Source organism: Athalia rosae, chromosome 1, assembly GCF_917208135.1.
Source record: "Athalia rosae chromosome 1, iyAthRosa1.1, whole genome shotgun sequence".
NCBI lineage: Eukaryota > Metazoa > Arthropoda > Insecta > Hymenoptera > Athaliidae > Athalia > Athalia rosae.
The window spans coordinates 10,363,163-10,384,847 of NC_064026.1; the positions used below are offsets into that span (position 1 = coordinate 10,363,163).

Below are 21,685 nucleotides of genomic sequence, written 5' to 3' on the forward strand. Positions count from 1 at the left end.
GAACTTTAGTCTTAAACAATGGTCGCTAATTAGTGGAGAGAGTTTCGAACTTATGAGAGAAAACAAACGGAAAAATGGAAAAAAAAAATAAATACAATAGAAAAAACTGAAAAATTCCATTTTCAGGATAACGAGTGAGGCGAAAAATTGAAGATTTGTTGTTTCTCGGTTGGGAAAAATATTCCATTGATCATCGAGAAATTTATCATCATTTTCGTACGTCGTGCGCGGATATTTATTTATTTTTACGCCAACGGTCCGCAGCTCGTAGAGTTACGATTCATTGCTCTTACCACTCGAACGAAACGTACATGCCCCTGTGTGGAAATGAATCAAATTTTTCTACTTCAACAAAAACCAGCGCGGGCGTGTGTATCTCTCACCGGAAATTCACGTCGAAAACCGACTTTCGCGGTATTCCACCGCGCGGATATTATTTTCTCATTGTAATTAATTGTCGTAACTACGCACGTACGCACATAGTAAAACATCGCGCATGTATAACGAACTGACATTTGTCGATTCCGCATTTACATTGTGCCGACGAACATTCGCCCAGCAAATTTTTTAATTGGTCTCATATATATTTATTTATTTTTACCGTTCCGTTTCGTTCGTTCTATTTATGCACCCTTCCATTAGTACCGCGCGCATGTTACACCGTACGAATATATTGTCGGTGAGATGTGGAGAAAAAATGAAGCTAATAACAAAATAGAAGAAAATTGCCGTAAAATACGAACAAAGGATGATAAATTTATATTTGACAAAAAAAAAAAAAAAAAAAAAAAAATGAAAGAAAGAAAGAAAAAACGGAATATATATTTCAGCAATACCTGTCATATTTTACGTCATCCAACACGGTGCCGAACACTATAAAGCACGTACCACTTCTAACGCGGGAGTGTGAGAGCTTTACTATGAAAATATCTCGCCACGGTCAAATACTCGCGCGGAATTTCAATTCTGATATTTATAGCTATGTGCCGGTATGCAGGTGCCTCAAGGTGCTCGTGAAACTAGATATGGACGGATGTTATAGATACCATAGGTATACCTTCGTAAAATATTTCAGTAATACTTCCGTACCACGTAAAAGGAAAACTTTGAGTCTTCGAAAAACGAATATGATATTTTAAAAACTTAAAACCTAATAAAACGAAGGGCAAGCTATAATTGAATAAGGAATAAACTTACGAATTATTATAAACGAATCAGGGGCTGACATGATATTTTTACGCTCACCGTAACAGTTAAATTCGCCTTGACGCATACGTCGCGTAGTCGCTACATGCAACGACGTTACACCCCGTAGAACATCACGTAATCCACGCGATATGTGCGAAACTAGTACGTGTATAGTATAATAGAAATGTGTGTGCATTGTATGAATTTTCAGGAAAGGACCGAAGTTTGAGGATTACCAAAGTGTCGGTAAACCTTGTACACCGCAGGATTCCCTAAAGTTTTGGAGATTAAAGAGTAACGGGATGGAAAATGAGATAAAGTGAGGGACGTGTAAAAAGGAGAACGGATAAACGGTCGGGCAAAAGCTGTCGCTATTTTCAAGATATTTCCGTTGTCGAATTATTCCCGCTAAATTTCAAATCGAAACTAAACTACGACAAAGGAAAATGATGCGATAATTAGACCGCGGAATGGTCTGTAATGCGCAGAGAGGCCTTCTTCAAGCATTCCGAAAAATTAGCATAGCGTTCGTACCTCCTCGAAAACTTGTGCGTAAATTCACATTCATTAGACGTTCTCTCTGCATTCATAACTCCAGCGCGAAAAAAGGGTTAACAAGGAAATTACGCTTTTTGGTTATCCGTGCCGATGGCATACGTCTCTTTTTTTGCTCTTTTAACGAATCTCACGGTTTCTTTTTTTTTCTGTGTTACAGGTAAGACCATTTTCCTGAATTCCACCGTTCGAAATGGATGGAGGATCGAAGGATGTGAAAATGCGCTCCAAAGTCGGTGAATAAATGAAATGAGAAATTCAATCGTTCCATTTTCAATTAAATTTCCCACTTTGTTCCAGTCGAAAAGTCTCGCCGATCATTTCTCACATGTTTGTTATACCTTCGGTGGTGTTGTTTTCCCTCTTCTTGTTCCTCCGTACATACAGTTTTAGCGACACTGCGGCAGCGGTAACATAAATCGCGAACAATTTCTCGCGGCTGCGAGCTGCGAGTGTTAACCCGAGAAGTAATACATAATCCCACGTGTTGGTCCAACATACGGTATAACGTATGTGCCAAGTGTGACCTATGCCGTCGTTTATCTTTACCTCGTTATCCCCTTGAAAAATAATAACGAGACGTTCTCACGTATCGATCTTCGGCTCTGAAATAGACGCTCGATATCATTCGGATCATAGATGGGGTACCCAATAACCGCAGTCCGAGCTTACGAATTAATCAGGCATTAATTTTACACGTACGGAGCTTTTACTCGCCTTCGGAATCGACCGAGCAGTTCCATCATTAATTGTTTTTTCGTTCGCCGTTGTGTAACATGTATGTGTTTACGATTGCGGTTGCGATTACGTATACTTAAATAAATTAACCACCGAAAGCAGCATAATGCATAGGAAACTGCAGGGTTGGTTTATTTCGTACGTATACACCAGGGGATTTAGGACATCTCCGAAAGACACGTACACGCTATAATCCCGGCATTAAATTCCTGGCTAGGCGACGTGCTCGTAACGATTCGGTGTTCGGTCCTTTAAATGTGTATACCTCATATCCCGCGCAGAAGGTGGTGCAGGTCCCGGTAAAAGCGCTCGTTCCGAAGGCATAAAACCCCTGCCGAGGATCCATCTCGCTTCCCGACCGGCGACCGAAAAATAATGAAAACAATAATATAATAATGACGATAAAAGGATCTCAAGTATTTCCAATAGCTCTTGAAACGCGCGCATTTTAAGATCGATCTCGCGTGGAAAAATATATTCCGTGAGTACAGGATCTACTGTAAAACGAGTTTTCCACGTATTATCATACGATCATTATAGGGCAAAGGCGTACCATAATGGCATATAGGTTTATTAGAGGAGTGTATACCTCCTTCAATAAAAATTCATTTTATCCACCTATGCTATTTTGTTATCTTCTTTCAGGAGACACGTAAAACGAATCTCTTGATTTTTCCCCCTTTTCTTTACCAGTTAGATCCGTAGAACGCAAGTGTTTTCAGAATAGAAAATCCGGAATTGAACAATGCTATTCATAATTAACTACAAAATGGGATGTTCATATCGTACATGGGTTGCCAAGTCATCTAACCATTGAATTTTCCAAGCCCATTGAATGAACCGAGTCGTGAAATTGCGATTAATTTATCGGTAAATAATTTCGGTTGGCGAACGAAAATCATGTTCCACTTAAATTTGAAATTCTTTGCACAAGGATACTTGAAATCTGTTGGCGGTATCGATCGTTTCGTTTCACTGTACGGTGGAGGTTTATGCGCGAGGCTGCGGTATTCGACAATCATCTCGTTTATGAATATGTCCTTATTTTATCCACGTTATTTTTTAACGTTCAATTAATCAAGCAACAAACGTAATTTCACATTGTCAGCTGTCTTGACGCCTTAATTAAGCCACTAATATTAATCTCAAACTCTCAAACTAATTCAATTAAATCTTCCAGGGGCCGGTGACCGTTCATTTTGTTACACGACGCCCAACTCCACCTACTTTATCTTCTGGATGGGTGGGCCAAAGCTTTATATAGCCTTGATTACGCTGCATCCCTTATTATTATAATCGCTATCATTATTGTAACCTCTCTTCGCGGTTATCCCCAAAAGTCGACAAATCTCGTCGCTCCACGTCCGAATAATTTTCTCGACCATACGAATCCTCGGGTATTCATTCGACCAGTCACAATAATCGCGATCCACGTATGTAGAGACGTACGTATACTTTTCCTCGACTCTGCAATTGCACAGCGATCACAGTGCAGTGGCCGATCGGCGATGGGTATTGAGATGAAACAGTAAACTGAATAATTGAATCAGACGATGTCTAGTGGATGGGCTAACGCAGATAGCTGTTGCTGTCGAAGCTAGTGGTAGGTATTGTGTATAGTGGTGGTGGGTGCGCAGGAAAGCGGAGTTCGATTAGGGTCCAAATTAGGTCAATTGATCCCACCTACCCGGTGCAACACACCTCAGTTTCGAGTTTCGTATTATAGCGTCGAAGGAAAATTTCAATTCAATCTTCAGCGACTTCATATACATACATATAAGTACATATACTGTAATAATAGAGTATATCGCTTTATCGTGCTTTGCACCTAACCGTCTATGTATACGTAGAGGCATATTACACATAGCTTTAGAATATACGAGTCATTTATGTAACGTGTATAGATGAATAATTTGCATGACTACAATAATGTTATTAATTTTACGAATCGCGGATGCGGCCCCGGTCCCGCTTCGCTAATTGAATTTACCCGTTTCGATGCGGACGCGGCACTCCTCGTCTGGAAATAATTATATTAATACGAGCAATCAATTCGCCGATGATTAATGCCCATAGGTAATTTTTGAAAATGATTCAGAGTCACATTTGTTACTTCGTAGATTAATGTCTATCGAGAAACGAGACATTAGTTTCAGAAAAAAGGATCCGGAACAAATGAATTCAATCAAAGTTTCGCCGTTTGCATCAGACACATTGTGTGTGTATACCCGTGCTGCGGACGTTATTTCATTCCGCGCTGTTAAAAAGTCGCGAAACATCCCCCTCCGCCCCGTAAGTAGTCGCGAAGTTTGACTTCTTTCCGTTCCTTCTCTTTCACATTATCTCCTTCCCAGCAGCAGAGTTTGCAGATCATTTCGCAGCACTTACCTTTATACCGTTGGCGCAGCGCAGTGAGATACAGAAGTGGGTGCTGCTTCGGGCTACTTGCAGTCTTAAAACCGACAAAGCTGGAAGTTCGTTCGTATGGGTGTACGTAGTTTGAAACTTTCTCGCTGTATACAAACCCTGGTTTAAAATCTCCGCTCGCTATTTATTTTAACCTTGTACAGTTGCTTGTGTAGAGTGTGCATTCGGTACGAGCTGGTATAATGCATAACAGATTTTATTACGGATTCAAATCGATGAGGGAAGAAAAAACCGAAGAAAAAAGTCACGTTCACCTACGTTACGTGACCACTGACCACGCAACGACGATCGATGCAAGTCATGTAGTTTTATAGGACAACAATCAAGGTCCCCCTCCGTCTTATTTTGCATTTCCTGTCCGCTCGAGTGATGCATGTATCTCGGGATAACTATAATTAATTAATTACTAATTGTCTCTCAATCGTTGGAGGGGGAAAAAAATGAATTTTTGCCGAATTTCAAACTAAAGAGCACGGTTGCAGCATATTTTACGGCGAGTTACGAGTCATGAATAGTGAGGATCCGGAGAGACGAGTGGCACATATCCGGTTTGCAAACAGCTTAGTGCTCGAATTAAAAACCGTGCAATACTAGCGTGGATGCAAAGCTTTCGGTAAATATTCCACGTAAAACGTCCCCGAGATCCGAACAATTCTACAAACACGTTATAATACACCGTCCATGTATTAAACGCGGGTAAACGACATCGCACAATAGTCTCGAGATGGTATTATCCACTCGACGCGTTAAAATTGAAAAGCACTTCCCCCTACCACCTCCCTGAAACGCGATTGACGAAGAGACGACGACGATACTCTCCTGTACAATTGTGCACCGTAACGAATACATATAATATCCCGTGATGGTAATGTCAGATGGACATTTGCAAAAAGCTGTAAGAACGGCACGAGGACCCAGTTCGCGCATTTGACGATCAAAACTAGAAGTCAGCGTCGATCTTGCGCACCTGAGCTTCGGCAACTATAGTCGCTGATGGTACTGCCATGGAATCCGAATTTTCGCATGGGCGAGTTCACCGCCGCGACACGCAACGATTCGTCAATTTATTATTAATGTGTGTGAACTTGGCACCGCCATTTTGGAATTTGAAAAATCCAAGAGTTGTGCTGCATTGTGCCACAGTTGTGCCACACTGTGCCGCAAACATTATTTCAGAATCTCAAAGAACAACGCAAGAAAACGCAAAACAAACTTTTTGCCCCAGCACCGCCATTTTGTTTTTGTTCAAAATTCGATGTTGTGCCAGACTCGTGTGTCCTTGTACAACGTTGTGCCGCAAGCCAAAACTTTCGTGGACTTGCCGATCTCTGGCAATCAACAAATTTTGAAAATTTGTCAGCACCGCCATTTTTGAATTTCCAAATTTTTTTTTGAGCATCGTACGTGTTCAACTTTGTGCTGCGTTGTGCCGATGACACAATATTTTTCTGACCATCGGTTCGTCCGATACACGTAATCGAACTTGAATTTCCCGTGTAACTCGATGGAGGAAAAGGACCTCTGAAACGAACAATCTTTCGATTGTGCTACATTGTACTATGCATTATTAACAACTATCTCTCCTATCGAATTTCTCTAAGACGCATGGTTCACCGATTCCTTTCAGATTCGAAACTCAAAAAACCGAAAATTTTGGAAAAGTAAAAACTTCTCGGTTGTGCTGCATTGTGCTACGCATCAGTTATAACTATCTCCTCTGTCGAATTTCTCTCAGACGCATATTTCACCGATTCCTTTCAGATTCGAAACTCAAAAAACCGAAAATTTTGGAAAAGTAAAAACTTCTCGGTTGTGCTGCATTGTGCTACGCATCAGTTCTAACTATCTCCTCTGACGGATTCCTCTCAAACGCATATTTCACCGATTCCTTTCAGATTCGGAACTCAAAAAACCGAAAATTTTGGAAAAGTACAAACTTCTCGGTTGTGCTGCATTGTGCTACGCATCAGTTATAACTATCTCCTCTGACGGATTCCTCTCAGACGCATATTTCACCGATTCCTTTCGGATTCGGAACTCAAAAAACCGAAAATTTTGGAAAAGTAAAAACTTCTCGGTTGTGCTGCATTGTGCTACGCATCAGTTCTAACTATCTCCTCTGACGGATTCCTCTCAGACGCATATTTCACCGATTCCTTTCAGATTCGAAACTCAAAAAACCGAAAATTTTGGAAAAGTAAAAACTTCTCGGTTGTGCTGCATTGTGCTACGCATCAGTTCTAACTATCTCCTCTGACGGATTCCTCTCAAACGCATATTTCACCGATTCCTTTCAGATTCGGAACTCAAAAAACCGAAAATTTTGGAAAAGTAAAAACTTCTCGGTTGTGCTGCATTGTGCTACGCATCAGTTCTAACTATCTCCTCTGACGGATTCCTCTCAGACGCATATTTCACCGATTCCTTTCGGATTCGGAACTCAAAAAACCGAAAATTTTGGAAAAGTAAAAACTTCTCGGTTGTGCTGCATTGTGCTACGCATCAGTTCTAACTATCTCCTCTGACGGATTCCTCTCAGACGCATATTTCACCGATTCCTTTCAGATTCGAAACTCGAAAAACCGAAAATTTTGGAAAAGTACAAACTTCTCGGTTGTGCTGCATTGTGCTACGCATCAGTTATAACTATCTCCTCTGACGGATTCCTCTCAGACGCATATTTCACCGATTCCTTTCAGATTCGAAACTCAAAAAACCGAAAATTTTGGAAAAGTAAAAACTTCTCGGTTGTGCTGCATTGTGCTACGCATCAGTTATAACTATCTCCTCTGTCAAATTTCTCTCAGACGCATATTTCACCGATTCCTTTCAGATTCGAAACTCAAAAAACCGAAAATTTTGGAAAAGTAAAAACTTCTCGGTTGTGCTGCATTGTGCTACGCATCAGTTATAACTATCTCCTCTGACGGATTCCTCTCAAACGCATATTTCACCGATTCCTTTCAGATTCGAAACTCAAAAAACCGAAAATTTTGGAAAAGTAAAAACTTCTCGGTTGTGCTGCATTGTGCTACGCATCAGTTCTAACTATCTCCTCTGACGGATTCCTCTCAGACGCATATTTCACCGATTCCTTTCAGATTCGAAACTCAAAAAACCGAAAATTTTGGAAAAGTAAAAACTTCTCGGTTGTGCTGCATTGTGCTACGCATCAGTTCTAACTATCTCCTCTGACGGATTCCTCTCAGACGCATATTTCACCGATTCCTTTCAGATTCGAAACTCGAAAAACCGAAAATTTTGGAAAAGTACAAACTTCTCGGTTGTGCTGCATTGTGCTACGCATCAGTTATAACTATCTCCTCTGACGGATTCCTCTCAGACGCATATTTCACCGATTCCTTTCAGATTCGAAACTCAAAAAACCGAAAATTTTGGAAAAGTAAAAACTTCTTGGTTGTGCTGCATTGTGCTACGCATCAGTTATAACTATCTCTCCTGTCGAATTTCTCTCAGACGCACGGTTTACTCGTAACTAATCCATCAAGCACTTGCCCAACGCACCAAGTCGACTCGTTCCTTCGAACTTGGTACCTTTTAATCATTAAACTATCGTCTTCGATCATCAAATCATCTTTCACGACCATTACATTTCCTACAGTTGTATTTAGTTACGTAAAACGAGAAACGAACCTAAATAATAACACCGGTAAACATCGTACCGACGTAATATATATTTTTTTTCCTTTTTTTTTTGTTTTTTTCTGATTTTTCCGTTTTTTTCTTTAATTTTTCCGTTTTTTTTACTTAATTTTTAATCATGGTAATTTTATATTTAATTTTAAATGATCTTAATATGGTTGGTATGTATATTCTTATCATATACTCAATGTACGTTCTTCATTCATGTTGTTATGTTATATATTTTTTGATAAGTATTATCTCATCTCTTATACTTTTTTTTCTCATTTTACGACAGGGCATAAATACAAAGAACAACTTCAACTCGTTCATCAGCGCTAACTATAGTGTATTTTGGTTTTTTATGGTCATCGTCGTAATGCAACCAGCGAGCTGTCTTCACGTAGGCGGTGTAATGACCCACGGACGTCAATTCTCTACCCCCTTCATAACCCACGACTCCAGCGAGACTGTAGTTTCGATCTTTCCCCATAGACAATCGTGCTGGAAAATCGTGGAGACGATCTTTTCTACCTGTACCGCAGTCGGTTTCGATCAACAGGTGCTTTCCATACAGGTACTTTACGGTGGGTGTGACTCCACAGCATTTTTGAGGCGCATGCGAACCTTCTTTCAGGGCTTCCAAAATACTTACAACTCCTTGCTGCGTGAGGATATCGTAGTTGGTGTTCAGCACGACCTTTGTACGTTCCCTTGAACGAACACATTTGCAGCACAATGATGTTTCTACGCAGCTCGGATCTTGGTGCAGCAAATATGACGCTAAATTCCAGATGTTGGATGCTGCGTTTATCTTTACGATATGTCTTCGTGTCTCAGGATGTAGTTGGGATATATTCGCGAGAACATTCGCACGTGCCCTAAATAACTTTGAACTTAAGCCGTCGGAAATCAAGGCGTTCACGCAAGTATAGATTGGAGAAGCTGCCTCAGTGCACGTGGTCTTATAAGCTTCGTAATTTAGCATTGCCATTGCCAGAATTTGGCAGATGCTGTCAAAGCCGCAAGTGTTGCGGAGCAAATAGGTGAACCCTTTATCGCGGACACTTGGACAGTGATGTCCATTAGGGATTGCCGGTAAAGTGGTGTGGCTCACGTTAAATGGATTAAATTCGGGACACGGATCGATATACGAAAATTTCGAACGCTTTGTATTTTTGTTGCGCCAATTTTGCTCCTCTCTCAATTCGTTTAACACCTCTTGATCTTCACAATTCGTATTTTTTTCAATGACCTTCGCCGAACCTTCCCCTTCTACATTATCTTCCGAAACTGATTCTGATGCCTCTATCATTACCTGCATAGGTCCGTTATCTTTGCCATTGCCGTTTTCCTGGGTAAACGGAACATCCGTGGCAATCTTCCCTTCCATAACTAATTTGAGTTTGCCAGAGAACGACATAATATGCCTACTGAGGAACTTGTCCACACGCAGCGGTAGACCAATATTCTTCAATGTTCGGTTCTTCAAATCATTGAATTCCGACTCTACTGCTGCAGATGTTGCATTGAGCGACCCATAACTAAATATTTCTGGCATGACCTCGCTGTATAAAGGAAAGTAAGGCAAAAGCGTCTTCAATTTCTTAGCGAAGTTGACGCAATAATACCCGTTGATCTCGTGTAAGTCCACTTCCTTGCGAGGCTTACCCAAACAATCTTTGTACATATCTTCTGCCCATGTCCACAAGCCCGAGCTTTGCATTTCTTGTTCATTGATTTCGGCAGCTTCCTCTTCTTTATTATCGAGTAACTTTTCTGTAACTTCAGCAAGACGATCACCCTTAATCAAAGATATCAGCAATTTATGTGCGTCATCTGATGTACTTCCCTTGGACAAATTCTCACTCAGCGCCATCGTCAAAATAGCTTTTGCAATTCTTTCAAATTCCACGAAAGTAGTCTGCTTACGCAAAATGGCAACAGATCGTAGATAAAACTGACGAACGCCCGACTGTTTCCCAGCGAAACATTTCCAACGTGCAATCATATTCATAAAGTGGCATATGTCGAGCCGCAAGAGACAAGGTGGTACTACAGTAGATTCTCCTTTTATGATGTTGTAACACCCTGACAGGTAATCTTTTAGACTTCGCTGTTGCGCAAAAGCTCGAGCGACCGCTCCAAGAAGAGCCTTATCAAAGTCCGTTACCACCTCCTTTGGAAGCGGAAAGTTGGATTTTTGGAGTGATCCTAGTCTTAAGAATTCAAGGAGCCAGTAAGCAATGGCGTTGCTATTCTGAACGGATGAAATCATTTGGAAAACCGGAGCTGTTTTTCCATCGACTTGTGCAACGGCTTGATACAGGTAGATGTGAGAACATCTCTCCCCGTTCGGCAAATCAACCGTCTTCATTAGAGAGCCAGTCGCATCTATGTACAAGATGTGTGAAAACTGTTCGTAGACAGCAATCTGCTCCCTTGTCCAATAATGGACATAAAGAGGATCCAGGCCAATTGATTTTATGGTACCTTCATATTTTGTGTTGTACTTCATTAGCTGAATGCTTTCAAATACATTGTTTGTAGTAATACCCAGAATTTTATCGTGACGTTGTTGCTTTGCCTTTCGCAAAACATGGCTGGTGAATACATGAGGCGGCACATCGTCGCCCAACTGTAATCCCAGCCTGTCCACCTCTCGACGTCTCCAAGAAGAAGGCAGCATGTTTCCTTCAACTAATTGTTTAGCTACTTCAACTCTGAGTTCTCCCTTCAACTGTCTTTTCTTCTTGTGCTTTACCGATTGATCAAAATCAGTAACACGGCACTCCATGACAATTGGCGAAGCTGCTTTAGGACTATGAACAATCCTGCCCATGAAGTGAGCTGTACACTCCGGGCATTTCCCCCAAACAGATGCGAAATACCCGCTGTCAGACATTTTCACCGTTTTGAAGGTGAGAGCACACGGAATCCTTGTCTCTTCAAAAATTTTACTATATAGCGCATGAGTCCACGCATATCGTCTTAATGTGTGTAATCGACGGTTACCGAGGTTCTTAAATCGGTATTCGACCTCCTCAGGCTGCATTTTCTCCCACACGTCCGTCACATCGAGACAAAACTCGACAACGTTTTCGCCGATCGAATTTGTCGTACTGTTGAGGGAAATATCGACTGTCGCTGTAATATTAAGCTGCATCAATAGTTCCTCATGAACTCGATACCTATTCAATTTTAGAATTGTATAAATATACTTCGGACTCAATGAATAGCCATCGTCCATCGCGTCGGATAATTTCTGGAAAACCAGTGCCTTCGGAGAAGCAACCTGACCCAGCGAATCTACGACGGCATGATACTCGGGCAACGTTAACAGTTGCTTGAGTTGTTTAATACTTGGCCGATCGGCCATATTAGCAACCGAATTACGCAACGAATATCTGAAAACCAAAATTCGTGCCTAAATAATATTGATATGAAGCGACGGAGTAGCGAAGACAGACGAAACTCTTCCCTGAAATGAGAGTAGAAACAAGTAGAAATCAGTAGAGAGAGAATCACGTACTATGCTGCGAAAAAAAAGCGAATGCACCAAGTTGCTCATCCAACGAAGCAGTGAAAAGTAATGAAATACTTAGCGTGGACATCCCCACTCTGCAGTGGCCCCCACTCTCGTGGTCGCACACGTTACACGTGCTACCCTCTAGCGTCGTTTGTAGTCCAAACGTTACGTTACGTTATGACGACGCCCACGAAGTGTGGGCGTGAAAGATGATTTGATGATCGAAGACGATAGTTTAATGATTAAAAGGTACCAAGTTCGAAGGAACGAGTCGACTTGGTGCGTTGGGCAAGTGCTTGATGGATTAGTTACGAGTAAACCGTGCGTCTGAGAGAAATTCGACAGAGGAGATAGTTATAACTGATGCGTAGCACAATGCAGCACAACCGAGAAGTTTTTACTTTTCCAAAATTTTCGGTTTTTTGAGTTTCGAATCTGAAAGGAATCGATGAAATATGCGTCTGAGAGGAATCCGTCAGAGAAGATAGTTAGAACTGATGCGTAGCACAATGCAGCACAACCGAGAAGTTTTTACTTTTCCAAAATTTTCGGTTTTTTGAGTTTCGAATCTGAAAGGAATCGGTGAAATATGCGTCTGAGAGAAATTCGACAGAGGAGATAGTTAGAACTGATGCGTAGCACAATGCAGCACAACCGAGAAGTTTTTACTTTTCCAAAATTTTCGGTTTTTTGAGTTCCGAATCCGAAAGGAATCGGTGAAATATGCGTCTGAGAGGAATCCGTCAGAGGAGATAGTTAGAACTGATGCGTAGCACAATGCAGCACAACCGAGAAGTTTTTACTTTTCCAAAATTTTCGGTTTTTTGAGTTTCGAATCTGAAAGGAATCGGTGAAATATGCGTCTGAGAGGAATCCGTCAGAGGAGATAGTTAGAACTGATGCGTAGCACAATGCAGCACAACCGAGAAGTTTTTACTTTTCCAAAATTTTCGGTTTTTTGAGTTCCGAATCCGAAAGGAATCGGTGAAATATGCGTCTGAGAGGAATCCGTCAGAGGAGATAGTTAGAACTGATGCGTAGCACAATGCAGCACAACCGAGAAGTTTTTACTTTTCCAAAATTTTCGGTTTTTTGAGTTTCGAATCTGAAAGGAATCGGTGAAATATGCGTCTGAGAGGAATCCGTCAGAGGAGATAGTTAGAACTGATGCGTAGCACAATGCAGCACAACCGAGAAGTTTTTACTTTTCCAAAATTTTCGGTTTTTTGAGTTTCGAATCTGAAAGGAATCGGTGAAATATGCGTCTGAGAGGAATCCGTCAGAGGAGATAGTTAGAACTGATGCGTAGCACAATGCAGCACAACCGAGAAGTTTTTACTTTTCCAAAATTTTCGGTTTTTTGAGTTTCGAATCTGAAAGGAATCGATGAAATATGCGTCTGAGAGGAATCCGTCAGAGAAGATAGTTAGAACTGATGCGTAGCACAATGCAGCACAACCGAGAAGTTTTTACTTTTCCAAAATTTTCGGTTTTTTGAGTTTCGAATCTGAAAGGAATCGGTGAAATATGCGTCTGAGAGAAATTCGACAGAGGAGATAGTTAGAACTGATGCGTAGCACAATGCAGCACAACCGAGAAGTTTTTACTTTTCCAAAATTTTCGGTTTTTTGAGTTCCGAATCCGAAAGGAATCGGTGAAATATGCGTCTGAGAGGAATCCGTCAGAGGAGATAGTTAGAACTGATGCGTAGCACAATGCAGCACAACCGAGAAGTTTTTACTTTTCCAAAATTTTCGGTTTTTTGAGTTTCGAATCTGAAAGGAATCGGTGAAATATGCGTCTGAGAGGAATCCGTCAGAGGAGATAGTTAGAACTGATGCGTAGCACAATGCAGCACAACCGAGAAGTTTTTACTTTTCCAAAATTTTCGGTTTTTTGAGTTTCGAATCTGAAAGGAATCGGTGAAATATGCGTCTGAGAGAAATTCGACAGAGGAGATAGTTAGAACTGATGCGTAGCACAATGCAGCACAACCGAGAAGTTTTTACTTTTCCAAAATTTTCGGTTTTTTGAGTTTCGAATCTGAAAGGAATCGGTGAAATATGCGTCTGAGAGAAATTCGACAGAGGAGATAGTTAGAACTGATGCGTAGCACAATGCAGCACAACCGAGAAGTTTTTACTTTTCCAAAATTTTCGGTTTTTTGAGTTCCGAATCCGAAAGGAATCGGTGAAATATGCGTCTGAGAGGAATCCGTCAGAGGAGATAGTTATAACTGATGCGTAGCACAATGCAGCACAACCGAGAAGTTTTTACTTTTCCAAAATTTTCGGTTTTTTGAGTTTCGAATCTGAAAGGAATCGGTGAACCATGCGTCTTAGAGAAATTCGATAGGAGAGATAGTTGTTAATAATGCATAGTACAATGTAGCACAATCGAAAGATTGTTCGTTTCAGAGGTCCTTTTCCTCCATCGAGTTACACGGGAAATTCAAGTTCGATTACGTGTATCGGACGAACCGATGGTCAGAAAAATATTGTGTCATCGGCACAACGCAGCACAAAGTTGAACACGTACGATGCTCAAAAAAAAATTTGGAAATTCAAAAATGGCGGTGCTGACAAATTTTCAAAATTTGTTGATTGCCAGAGATCGGCAAGTCCACGAAAGTTTTGGCTTGCGGCACAACGTTGTACAAGGACACACGAGTCTGGCACAACATCGAATTTTGAACAAAAACAAAATGGCGGTGCTGGGGCAAAAAGTTTGTTTTGCGTTTTCTTGCGTTGTTCTTTGAGATTCTGAAATAATGTTTGCGGCACAGTGTGGCACAACTGTGGCACAATGCAGCACAACTCTTGGATTTTTCAAATTCCAAAATGGCGGTGCCAAGTTCACTCACATTTATTATTACGAACGTATTTCCGCTTCGACAAATTCGGCATTATATAAAGGCCTATAGGTATACGTATACTATAGCTCCGACCTCCATACTTCTTCTTCTTTCTTCGTATAAATCATTTTTTATAACGGGGAGAGCCAAACTATATTTCTAATCATATTCTCAAATCGAGATTACATTTTTTCTATCTGCTTAAATTATTGCGAATGCATAAATATCATACTTGAGTGACGAGTGTCTTTCGTGGTAAAACCAAAAATCATTGATTGAATTAAGGGCTGCAATGAATGAACACGTAACATCAATTCTTGCGCAACATCAGTTCAAGTATCATATACGACGTATACGAATGCATACATACACGTATACTGTAGTAATAGTTCCTCAGCAGTACAATCTGTTTGTCTAAAGTTAACGCTGCTCTAAGCCATCTCGTAGCAGTATAGCAGGTATTTGCATTTAAATCTTTCTCTGTTATCTCGCTTTGCCGCTTGAATTTAACGTTTAGCGATCTCAAAGTCTGATACGCGCATCTGTTAGGAGGTAGACCTTCCCTGTTATATATCCGTGCCAGCACACACCGATCTACGCTATGGAATAATTAAGGAGGCGACAACAAAAAAAACAACGCTAAAATCGCTCGAGAAATTCCACACGCGTACCGAAACATTTAACAAACTCACATGTGAAAGAAAAAGAGAAGAAAAAAAATGATCATATTCTTTTTTTCTCCTCAAAGTGCAGGAAACGTCGAGGTGCCCCGAAAAATTTTTCACCTCGGCGAAACGCGTCCAGTGAGAAATTCGCCATTAGAATCAGTTCGCTTTTTATCCCCCATTGACATCCTTATTCCTGACCCTCACGCACGTCCGGTGTTCGAAGTATATCAGACTTCCTGCTGAAGCTACAGCTCGTTCCTTGTAACTGTATGTTGTGAAAAGGCGGAGCGCGACTTCTTTGTATCTTCATCAGACTCTCTCATCTGATTCGCGACGATCTTTGACAGAAAATATCAGCGGAAATCAAGCAAACGAAGGAAGTGGATTTCCCGTCTGCATGACCGCAAAATAAACATACAAAATTACAGTACAGTACAGCTGTGCAGATATATTAGATAATATGAGGTTTTGCACATACATTAGCTCATATGAATGGAACGATGAAGTACGTTGAATAAACGGTAACAAGCAGTCTCATCGATATAATCTAGCTCTTGTGGTAAGTCGCCTATAATGAATGATTGCTTTTTTGTGTTCATTACCGTTCATCACTCTCCGGACGATACCATCCCATTTTTCTCGAACCAGGGTACAGCTGACTACCGATGCTGAGGGGAAAAAAAAGATCCTAAGACTTCTCTCTTCTTCCCTTTTTCTCTCCCTGGGACATTGTATATCCGGGATTACGATGGGAGCTCCCGAAAAATAAGTAAAAGATCGATGCTTATGATATCCTCGTCGGAACGAAATTTTTCAGCTAATCAGCCGAGCCAGCCTCTCACATACAATAATCCCGATATAAACGATCAGTGCGAAAAATTGAAAGGCTTTCGAGAATGCGCTTCGTAAGAAATACATTTGGTCTCTTTTCTCTTGTTTTTTACAAGACAATATGATCGTTTGCTATTTTGAATTCTCTGAGAGCAAGAGATTGGATGGACGACGATGAGAAGTAGCGAGAGAATATCTCGGAACACCGTGCGCCCGGAAACGTCATCGAAAAAAAAAATAAAAAATGAAACGGTTGTATTTGACGAAGACGGAAAAAAAAAATGTTTCAATAAAGTAAAAAGCCAAGACAAACTTGCTGCGATGGCAAGAAAAATCCAACGTTACCTTGTTCGCTCTAATTTGCGCCGCGAAGCGAGTTCTTGACTGAAAGATTTCCGGTGTATTTTTCTTTCGAAACTTTATCAAAGAGCAGGTACTGTGAACTACCGAATAGAACTAATGATATGTACAGCGTACCCACAGCAGCATGGATATTTTCATACCTCCGACATGGAGTTGACATTGATCCTCGTAGTTAAAATTGCAGATTGGTTTGAACTACTGAATTCGAAGGAATCGGAATCAGGAATAAAGAATCCGCGGAAAGTTGTGTTAGCCGCTATTGAATAAGCTACAAAAATATCGTCAAATGAAATGAAATAAAATTTTGCCACGACTCTAAAATGCCCGGAATGGGGGATACTCTGCTGCGGTCGAAAATTTTTGATTTTCAGAACTGAGAGTTTTGCTGAAGAAATGATAAATGAAAACGAAACAGGGGATGGATACGCGCAGTCGTCCGTAACCCTGTTTTTCGATTATGAAAGTCTGCAGTCGTGAAGAATCATCGAAGTTGCAAAAAGCTGTTATCGACCAACCCTAAGTAACAAATTGTTCACGTTCAACCAGAGATGGTGAAAAGTAGAAAATACCAATGTTTGATTTCGACGAATGAAAACTTCAATGTACTTCGTTTTTACTTCGCATCGCAAGTGCACGCGGGAATCTCTTTTCTATTTATATCCCATCTCTGGACTGGTATTACGGAATTTACGGGATCCGCTCGATTTTTTCCTCTATTCTTTTCTTCCCGTTGAGTTATAGAAGCCGTGTAACTTCGCTAGTGCAAAGAACAACAAGGCGTCGTTTCTCTTGACGATTCCGACGTATCTAGGGCGACGCGTCGTCGTCGTCCTCGTCGTCGTCGTCGTCGTCGTCTCGCTTTCAACCCAAGTACGTAGCTATGTAACGTAACATTCAAAGTTGACGACATTTTATCAGATCGGTCGCAACGCGCACTAGCTGCTGTTAAATGCCCACCGAACTTTCCGGAAATTTAGTCACCGTGTACATTTTCACATTTCCATGACATATGTACACATAAGTATAATTGCAAATTCTATTCCGTAAACTCAGAATTACCTTTTCACACGATACGTAATCGTTGTGTTTTTATTATGTATCCGCAGTTGTAGATATGCACATGTAACAACGCGAACCAACAGCGCGTAGACTTTATATCTATGTATTTAGATACCGTAGGCTAAAGTTCACGGAGTTATCTACGAAAGGATTCATGTCCCGTGAAATTTCTTTGAGCGATAACGTTTTCGACAAAAGCTTTGACTCGGTCGGTGGTCACGCCGATCTTATCTATATACGACCCGCTGTACAGTTACGATGAATGAATAAATGAATGAGATGTAAGGAATACTTGAAACAACGTCGAACTCCTACTCTATGTCGTACCAACGTACGCACCGTTCTTTGAACAATTGGATTTTCATTATTTTCATTATCGATTAATTTAATTATTAAAAAATTGATATTCGAGTATTCCGCACGAACCGTATAATGAATATTCGGTCGATAATATCGATACATCTCATCGGATATAATTGATCCGAGGTGGTGCATCGGGAATACGTTACAGTAAGTAGGGTACGTAGGTACGTACACCTACCTACCACTCGTACGTAGTAGAGTTTGCAGCCGGTAAAGTACGATAATTAACGACGCGGAGAAAAGTACATACTATGTGTGTACCTATATTACAGCAGAGGTTTCTCGGTGTTGGAAAACGAAGAAAATAAAAGAAGAAAAATTGAGACAGGTCGGTTGGTTCAACTGCAAGTGAGCGAGGATCAGGAATAGTATATGGGTGTATAAAATATATATATATATACATACGTACGATGTGTATGTGTGTGAGTTAAGAATGCCTCGAAGCAAACGGTAATCTATCGCCCATTGCTCCGGACTTTCTAGAGTTCTTTTTTTCCGTTCAACCCCTGCACACCGCGTATATATACCTCTACGGATATCTAAACCACGCGGACGTAGTTATTCTTCATTGTTAAACCCCGATTTTTTTTTTTTCTTTCTTGCATTTTTTCTCTCTCTTCATTTCCTGTCTGATTGCACCGTGCAACCCGCATATGGTATGTACACACACGCTATATTACGCGTGAGTATATATTATGTTTAAAGAAAGATTGAAAAAAAAAGTTTCAACAGGATCTCCCGAGTTTGTAATTTTTCCTCCGTTTGAGAGAAAATCTCGGTCAAAACTGGCATGTAAGTGGGATACAGGATCGAGTATTAGGGATGAATATTTTAATATATGTACACACGTAGCAGTCAAGCGAGTAAATATGCATATACATGTGTTTCGTCAAGTCGCAGGATGTGGTTTATATATGTATATGGGGCTGAAACGATGTTCCTGAAACTTGAGCGCGTTACTTGGTTCGTTTGACTTGGCAACCGGTACTAATAGCCCAAAACTGTTGTACATATAACGATAGTACGTACATACGTGCATGTCTATATGTATACAGTTGGTATATAGTTCCTCCACGATTGCACTATGAAACTGTTGGAAAGAGGTTAATTGCCAATCCTGTGCATGTGCATATATGTATACGTACATACATAGTTTAAAGGCGAGAGTATTAATACTGCACTCTGAGTACATATATACGGAGCACACGTATGGCACGCGTAAAGCCTCCTCTCTTCTCTTCAATATTTATGGATATTTATGGAACCGTAGTTTGCATGAGTTACAACCACCCTCAATCTCGCGGTTGGAATGTCAAGTTTCGCGACAACGCGTGTATGCTGATACGCTGTGTGTATATTGTGTGCGTGGTATGTCTATCTTCTTCGCATAATACACACACACACACACACACACAGATCGCTGTGTTCTTACAAAATCCGGGGAGGATTTAAAAACTTCAGGTATCACGTGTGTGACGCCATCGAGAAGCGCGGTATTATAACACTGGGTACATACGTACGTACAACGATCAAAAAAAGGCATATCAAAAACTTGCGTCTACATACGTCTACGTGAGGCGATAAGAAATTCCTACGCAAAAGAAATGAAAATAGATAAACGCTATATACTTTTTGTCTAAAAAATTATGTGCAACTCCCGGCTCACACGTATTATATACGTAATTACATTTATATAAATGTACCCTTGGTAATTAATGTCGTAACAATGGCAATAAAAGAAACTTGAACGTATAACATAGCCTAATTACGTAACATTAATTTCAGTGTACATAGATATAGATTTGTATAACAGGGTATGATGTGGTGAAAAGCTTGACTGAAATCTCCTTGTTTCCGATGACTCTGTACAAGTACGGTGGAACTAAAGATAGCCCCTACGTACCGCGGCTACCGCTAATTACTTTAATTGTAAAAGAAAGTCTTACTTATAAGTACATACGATTACATCGCGTGATATATATTATCACGACTACCGGTTAATCAAACGTTTTCCCATCAGATGAACGATCGTTGACCGATATTGTTTCTTTATTTTGTTTCAGCTCGCCGGCTGAACGAATACATACGTCATTACGAGCCCCTCTCGTATCCCACGGAAGAAGTGCACCGTGGTCATCTACGTGCGAAGAGATCCGTGACACGTGACAATGCGGTGACATTTAAATTTCGTGCTCACGGCAGAGACTTCCACATCCGTTTAAAAAGAGACTTAACAACTTTTAGTGATAATTTAGTGATACTCGGACCTTCCGGAAAAGAGGAGGATTTCGACACCTCCCACATCTACGAGGGTCACGTACTGGGTGAGACTGATTTCTTTTATTCCTTCTCAGTCGATAAATCATCGATAAATATAACGAAGCCACGTCACGTCACGTGACATCATCGTGTATGCGTAATGTGCTAAGCTTTTTTATTCGCCAAGATATTGGCACACGCGAATTGTTTCGCGTGCGACTTGAAAATTCGATTAGAGAAACGCGCGCGAATCTACCAGCTGGCCATAGAATAAACTGTACGACGTCGAGAATTCTAGTAAAAGTTATACCGTTCTCACAATTTTATCACCTGCACTTGCAATCTTTCCAGCGTCCTATGAAATAATAAATTTAAGCTCCGGAATGAAAAATATACACAGATGATTGAATAAAATATAATTTTTCCAACACACCGGGTATCGCAATAATAATTGTCTATCTTTTTTTTTTTTATTCTGGTTTTTATTATTGTGTACTTTTTGAAGATCCCCGAGAAGATCCCTAAATAATAAATATCGTGTATATTTATATATACATATATCTGGGAATGAGGGTAAAATGCGCAGTATCCCCTCAACTTCTCGAATTACGAATACGATCCACCAGTCGGTTTCGGTACTACTTTCCTTATATAGCTTGTGTAAAAGCTGAAAGTTTATCTCATTTTTTTCATTACAAGTTACCCTGCGGAAACTGAATTACTTAAGAAATTTAATTAATGAGTCTTAACCGACGCCAGAAGACGCGGATATACGCGTACACCTGTAACAAGTAGACAGGATGGTATAGAGACGGTGTCGAGGGATTAAAGAAAATTTTCGACTGAAGGTGGTTCACGAAAAAAAAAAAGAAAAATTAGAATTAAAATCAAAATCAAAATAATCAAACACGAAAAGGAGACGGAAAGATTTACCTTTTACTCATTTCATCGGAGCACGTATCCTCATTCATTATCTGATAAAAAAAACTTATTTCAATCGCTACGATCAATAATCAACGCTTATTCTTTACCGACCGACCACGTTGACATATTTTTGATTGAAAATATCTCATCAAATGACAAAAAAACACAGTCCTAATTCAAAGCATAGATAAATATGTATTTGGATAATTCTACCTATAGCAGGTATCATATTCTATAGGTACGTAGATACTACACTGATATAAATATTCTACTCTGCCCGGTGCA

At 40.5% G+C, this 21,685-nt stretch overlaps 1 protein-coding gene across 2 annotated transcripts in view; it reads left to right on the forward strand.

Moving 5' to 3' along the window:
• Nucleotides 1-21,685, forward strand: part of LOC105683634 (disintegrin and metalloproteinase domain-containing protein 10) — a 98,450-nt gene that overhangs the window by 64,124 nt on the left and 12,641 nt on the right. For both annotated transcript variants that reach the window (XM_012396378.3, XM_012396379.3), the window contains exon 3: nucleotides 20,281-20,541. In XM_012396378.3, the coding sequence (XP_012251801.2) occupies nucleotides 20,281-20,541 (261 nt within the window). The remainder of the gene's footprint in view (nucleotides 1-20,280; nucleotides 20,542-21,685) is intronic.